The sequence below is a fragment of the Seriola lalandi genome, unplaced genomic scaffold (assembly GCF_002814215.2).
Source record: "Seriola lalandi dorsalis isolate HSWRI2012SDOR001 ecotype SW California unplaced genomic scaffold, Sedor1 jcf7180002054722, whole genome shotgun sequence".
In the NCBI taxonomy this organism is placed as follows: domain Eukaryota; kingdom Metazoa; phylum Chordata; class Actinopteri; order Carangiformes; family Carangidae; genus Seriola; species Seriola lalandi.
The window spans coordinates 114444-121185 of NW_019525275.1; the positions used below are offsets into that span (position 1 = coordinate 114444).

The 6742-nt window shown below is 46.9% G+C and overlaps 1 protein-coding gene across 2 annotated transcripts in view; it reads left to right on the forward strand.

The window, feature by feature from the left end:
* vamp4 (vesicle-associated membrane protein 4) overlaps window positions 1–6564 on the forward strand; it is an 8960-nt gene extending 2396 nt beyond the window's left edge. For both annotated transcript variants that reach the window (XM_023424241.2, XM_023424240.2), the window contains exons 3-8: window positions 1269–1315; window positions 1919–1969; window positions 2920–3020; window positions 4949–5028; window positions 5120–5171; window positions 5255–6564. In XM_023424241.2, coding sequence (XP_023280009.1) covers window positions 1269–1315; window positions 1919–1969; window positions 2920–3020; window positions 4949–5028; window positions 5120–5171; window positions 5255–5280 — 357 coding nt within the window. In that variant the 3' untranslated portion in view covers window positions 5281–6564. The remainder of the gene's footprint in view (window positions 1–1268; window positions 1316–1918; window positions 1970–2919; window positions 3021–4948; window positions 5029–5119; window positions 5172–5254) is intronic.
* Window positions 6565–6742: the final 178 nt, after the last annotated feature.

A 6742-nucleotide genomic window follows, 5' to 3' on the forward strand; every position in this document is an offset into this window, starting at 1 on the left:
ATAATAGATAACAGCTCCCTTCATGTTTCCCATCCCAGGCAGTGGAAAGAAAGAAAGAGGTCGCACAGGAGGAGGCTGTTAGAGCCTCCACTTATAAAGCTCTTTATGATCATGTGGCCTCCATGCCGCAGCCTTTCAGCAGATGACAGTGTATTTACTAGAAAATAAATGTCTCTGTTGGCATGCCATGGACTGGCAGCTGGACATCTGTGGGGTTTCCTCGAGGGGGCCATGGATGGTAGATGTGATTATCATGACTCAAGGTTTGGAGATTCAACTTATGTGGCAGCAAGACACTAAACTCTCCTCCTGAGTTTGACTGCAGCAGCCTGGAGGGATTTCAGTGTCTAAACTACTTCTGCCTCCTGTAATCTAAACGTGATTAATGCTGCTTCCAAACCCGTGCACCAGCATGCTGTAGGCACGCAGTGTTTGCCTCCATCCTTCAAGAATCTCAAGTAAAGATGCAGAGCTTTCTTTCCCAGTAGCAGTGAATATATTCTGGCTGTTTGCCATCCAGTGAAGAACAGACTCTGACTGTCTCCTCCTGTGATGATTTAATGCAGCTGTCCTCACTAAGTCTCTATGAATAGCAGTGTTTTTGTGAGGTAATCTGCCTGAAGATATCAGAAATGCCTCTATTCTTCTACCACAATGTGAATGTCCATTTTAGGTTCTCAGCAGACTGATTGGATGTTTCAGAGTCTTTCAGAGGAGGAAGAGTTTTTATTGAGGTTTGGCAAACAGAGCAGCAGAGACAACAGACCTTTATTGTTAGTCATAATGTCCTAAGTGCAGTTTAATAGTAATAATGTTTTTGTCCATTTCTGCCTTCTGAAAAAGCTCCTATTGATCTGCACATCAGCTCTGTGACAGTGTTGTCTCTGTGTCAGCAGCACTGGTTGTGAGGGTTTGGTTCTGGTGCTGGTTTGAACCGGATCTGGAAACGTTTCAAACCCAACAATACTTTATTCTGTCCCCTTTAAACCTTTTCGTCTTTGTCCACAACCGAGGAATCAGTGACACACTGTAGGTGGCGGGGCGATGTCATCACCACCGAAACCCACAGTTGTTACCAGGCAACCAGAATGAAAAAAGTTTGAAAATCAGTGTGGTGGTTCCCAGTCCCGACACGGACACTGGCCCCAGAGCAGGAGGAAAGCTTAGTGAAGACACTGTCCCAGTCGACCCAGCTCCCCTCCAGACTGTCCTCATTCAACATCTAGCGCTTATCCTCATCTGACCTCTGACCTTTTCCTTTTTTACAGAGGAACCTGCTGGAAGAAGATTCAGATGAGGAGGAAGACTTCTTTCTGTGAGTCTGTGCACGGACATATTGTATTCAGGCCCTGAGTTTAGCCATTTTACACTGTGGAGTCACAATTAAAGCTCCTCCAGTGTAAAGGTGTGTGTCCATGTGTAGTGTGATTATAGATCAGCTCTAGCTTCTATATTAATACTGTGAAAGTATCAAAGCCTCAGTCCACAGAGAAATGCACACAGGCTGTATTCAGAAACTGAGCCTTAAAACCAGCCGTCAGGACTTCTGGAACTTTGTGATGTCACAACAAAGCAGTCACCAAGCCCTGCCCACCTGAGTAAACAGTCAGCCAATCAGAAGAGAGGCTCAGAGCCTCCTCTCTTCTGATTGGCTCACCGACCTGTTGTTACTAGAGCTCCAGAGAGAAGCCTGAGAGAGGAGATGGTTTTTATATCTTCTGATGGATCAATACTTTAAATGAAACACAGAAGAAGAAGAAAATATGGAGCCTTAAACTAAAAAGATGAGAGTAGTATTAATAGTAACAAATGAGGATCGCCTAAAGCAGAGAACCCAAAGTCAACAGTGAAATAATCTGCTGCAGTTGAAAGTTCCTACTTTAAATGAGTAACTTTGGCTTGGGCTTGTGTTTTCCAGGCGAGGGCCCACAGGACCCAGGTTTGGACCTCAGAACGACAAAATCAAGCAGTAAGTACTCACACATTCCTTCTTACAGCTCAGAGCCAGAGGTCAGAGCTGTATTACCAGCACTCTGAAGTTTTGGTGTTGGTGTTATGTAACCGTGCCTCGGCATGTTTACCAGAAGCTGTGGTCATTAGCCGATTGTGTAAGAGGACCGGTGCTGTGCAGGTTCATTGTGTAACCTCCCCGGGACGCCTCAGTCCCTCTGCACTCTGTTTCCACACGAACCTCCAGTCGTGACGGCCAGAGAACAGAGGAGGTCATTGTTGAGTCGGACTGGCAACCACACTTGTTTCTCCACGCTCGCCTCATCCTTACAGTTTGTCATCGTTGTGAGCACATGAAACCAGATGCCACCATCACTGATTCTGGAAATGTCGTACTCACGGGGCTCCTGCTCCTCACCTGTCTGTCTGAACCTGAAGCTCTGAGGTCAGGTGGTAAGGTCAGGTGGTAGTGAGTGTTTGTGGCGGCTCCTCCTGGTCTGAAATGATCAGTGGAACGGTGCTGATGTGATCATCTGTTAGAGGAAATACACTCCTCCACTGCCCCCGCCCTGCTGAGCCTGCGTCCCTCCAAGAGTTACTTTGAAATAAGAGAATGAATGAATGAATGAATCCATCCGTCCATCCAAGAGTGACTGAAGTCACACCATGCTCAGGTGTGAGCAGTGTGAATGAAGCAAGGATTGGAGTGTAATCCTGCAGATACCAGACAGGTGCAGACAGGTGCAGACAGGTGCACACAGGTGCAGACAGGTGCAGACAGGTGCAACAGGTGCAAACAGGTGGCAGCGAGGCCCAGAAGCATTCAACAGGCTTGTTGTCAGCTGGCAGCAGGACGCGGCTCGATGCAGAGAGGAGGATATTGTTGGAATAAACAGGTGTTTGCTGCCGAACTGATGATTCATGTCTGTCACTGATGATTCTGTGTGTCACACCGACATGTGTCCTCAGGGTGCAGTCGCAGGTTGATGAGGTCATCGACGTGATGCAGGAGAACATCTCCAAAGTGATAGAGAGGGGTGAGCGTCTCGACGACCTGCAGGACAAGTCAGGTGAGTCTCACCAAGAGTGTGTGTGTGTGTGTGTGTGTGTGTGTGTGTGTGTGTGTGCGCGCACATGTGTTTGTGTTTGTGTGTTTGTGTTTGTCTTAATGTTTAGCACACGTCTCTGAGGAGTGTTGCCTTCACTGTCAGTCAGATTATTTGGGGATTCGACCCGTAAAATTTCTGCAACGTGCAACCGATTAAAAAAACAAAACAAACAAAATAAATAAAATATTTGTAAATGAGGCCTAATGATCTAAATGTACCTCAGGTTCAGGTTTTGGAGCTTCTGTGGCTCAGGAGGTAGACGGGGTCGTCCACCAATTGGAAGGTCGTGGTTTGATTCCCAGCTTCCCAGCAAGTGTCCTTGGGCAAGACACTGAAACTCAAACTGCCTCCAGTCTGTCATCAGTGTGACACGTATGTTAGTGGGAGAACAGTGCTATATAAGAGCTGTGTGAGTGGGTGAATCTGGCTTCCATTGTAAAGAGCTTTGACTGGTCAATAAGACTAGAAGAGAGTTGTATAAACAGCTCTCTGCAGTTTGTATATGAGAAAAATATTTTGAGTTTAGAAATGTTCAAGAGAAAAAAGTCAAATGAAGGAGCAGCAGACAAATGATCAACAATCTGAATGAGGTGTTTACAGGCAGCTGTGTGTTCTGTCTGAGTGAATGAGCTTCAGCTACAGTCTGTTATTCAGGCTCTCAAATTAATCACATAACAAGGAGTTTGTATTAAACGAGGGCTGCAGCTAACGAGTTCCAGATTCTCAGGAAACATCTGACGATGATTCTTCAAATGTCTCGTGTTTTATTAGAGAGACATTAAATACATGACAAAAAACATTTTTGAAGCAAAAGTTTTGCTTGAAAAATGACTGAAACCTGATCATTTCATTATTAAAAGAGAAATTAATGGACAAATTATTGCAGCTCTACATTAAACCTTGTAGAAATATGTAATATAGTGTATGTAACACTGTAATGACTGTGGTCCAGCAGGACTGAGGCTGTGTGGGAGCTGCTGCTCATAAATACTCTCAGTTCACTGCACAGGTGAGTGATGAGGCCAGGTGTGTGTCTGACAGCTCCTACGCTCTCACTCACACATATATGAAGCAGGTGTGTGAAATGTGTCACGCTCTCACCGTTACACAACTTCACTCACATGTGAGGCTTCCAACAAGACACGCACAGGTCTCCTCCTCCTCCTCCTCCTCCTCCTCCTCCTCCTCCTCCTCCTTCTTCACTGATGAAGACATGAGAGCGAAGTGCTCCTGGCTGTTGGCAGTATCTCATGATGACATCCACACAGATGTCTTTGTCTCTTTGTCTCTGTCATGTTGACCAGCCAACCAAGACAATGAGGCACATCTGGAACACATCAGTTTGTGCGTGTTGTTGTCTGTGAGCAGGATCATTTCCTGTGACTGACTCTCTCTCTCTGAGCCGTGTGCAGGTAGCCTGTCGTTAAATTCCTCAGGATTAACGAGCATCTTGTCAGAGACCTCTCTTTGTGGAGGCGAGCGCTGGTCAACAGGCACGTGGACGTGGAGACAGCAGACACATGATGGACACAAAGACTCTAAAGAGGGAAGGGGCTTGGGAGCGGGAAGCTTCCTGTTAACATGCATAAACATCAAGTTAACAACAGTATCCAGGGGACAGAGAGGGAGGAGAGGGACATCACAACAAGGAGAGGAGGGAGGACGCTGGAGAGAATGTGCTTTTTCCTCCACTGTGCACAAATTTGGCAGCTGAAGACTTACATAACTCATTCTAACTGCACATGCACAACACAGGGCCAGAGCCGGAGCCTCCCTACAGCACCAGAGTGAGACAATAACCAGATTACTGTTTACCTGCTGATTAACACATGCTTCTTCTCCTCCTCCTCACGTGTCGGCGTCTTTGCTGCGGTCACGTGACGCTGCAGAGAGCCTATCAGACAACGCGTCTGCCTTCAGTAGCCGAGCCAAACAGCTGCACAGGAGGATGTGGTGGAGAGACATGAAGGTGTGTGACACTGTCTCATTCATTATCTCTGATGTTGTTCTGTCCGGTGTCGGACGGGAGGAGTGGCTGTAACATGTCATTTCTTCCACAGATGAAGATGATCATCGCCTTGGTCGTGGTCGCTCTCCTGCTCATCATCATCAGTGAGTGTCAGACTCAACAGCCCAGCACCTTCTGAGTTCACATCATCCTCCCTCTAAATGTTCCCTCTTCTCGTCTCTTTCAGTTCCAGTGATCCTGCGATATCGCTAATGTCCGACGAGGAGGATGAGGGAGAACCCCGCTCTTCCTCTTCTTCCTCTCTCTCTCTATATATATCTCACTGTCTCTCCTCTGCACACAGTCCTCCACTTCAGCTAGGGGGTGCCAGTCGACCTCCCACACCCTCCTCAGTACCGGCCTGTGTACCCTCAAAGATCTGGCCTCCACTCGCCCTCAGTACAGATCTTACTGTGGGTGTTCCCGCTGAAACCTGCTCTGAGATCAGTTCTGAGGCTCGGTTTGAGCGGGAACACGGCGGGTGAGAAACGGGGAGATGTTTGAAATGCAGTTTAGGAGAAAACGCTGACTCTCAGGAGCGGTCCGTTCCATGACACATATCACGTCGGGCCGCGGCTCTGCTCTGACAGCAGGTCCTGTGCGTTGCATCATATAGATCCATACTGTAAAGAAAGTTTAGCCTCATGTAAAGACGCTGTAACATCCACTGGATGAAGCTCAGATGTCTCCAGGGTTCCTCCTGCGCTCTCCTGCAGGACGATGAGGACGTTTAAAGGGAACATTTCTCTGTCTGACAGGAGCGAGGGAACATCTGAGGTTCATCTGCTGCGTCGCTTTTAATCATCAAAAAACTCTCTGACAGAAAACTGATTTCACTCATCAGATCCGTTTCCTCCTCTCTGCTCAGAGGGTTGGAGAAAGGACGAGAAAGGAGCTGCTTTCTAACATTATTCTCACTCCATTCATTTCCCCTCCCACCAACCTCCTGACGGCGTGTTGAGCCGCACAGCACGACCACTTTAAACCAAAACATCCAGGTTATGAATGTCTCCTCCCACGCTGCACGCCGAGCCCCTCAGCCTCCTCCTCACTGGTGCTGAGCTCTGGGCCGGTTTGGTCACGGCTGTCCTACTTCCCTGCTTGTGACATTAAACTGTCTCTCACGCTGCAGAAGGTTTTAATACCGCTTCTTTTTTTCCACTGTTTCTAAGTTCTCATTCTGCTGGTCGCTCTCCGTGGTGCTTCGTTTGAACGCTGGTGTTCCCGTCGCCGCGGACGGGACACGTGATCTCTCTGTACTGTCACATCATGTTTATAGAGGGGTGATGTCAGTGATGCAAGCTGTGAAACAAACATACTGTAGGTGTCATTGTGTCTGGATTAATTAACTGTATAATACAACTGTCATTTTATTTTAATGTAATTTATTTTAGCTGTAAATATTGATTCTGTAATGATGTACAATATTCTGGCATTGCATTGGAAGACTGATATATTGATTCTTTTTGCTCTGAAATAAAGTGATTTTAAAGGGCAGTGGTTTTAAAGCTCCATGTTTCTTCTTCTTCTGTGTTTTATTTGAAGTGTTGATCCATCAGAAGATATAAAAACCATCTCAGTGTAGTTTTACATCTCCTCTCTCAGGCTTCTCTCTGCAGCTCTAGTAACAACAGGTCGGTGAGCCAATCAGAAGAGAGGAGGCTCTGAGCCTCTC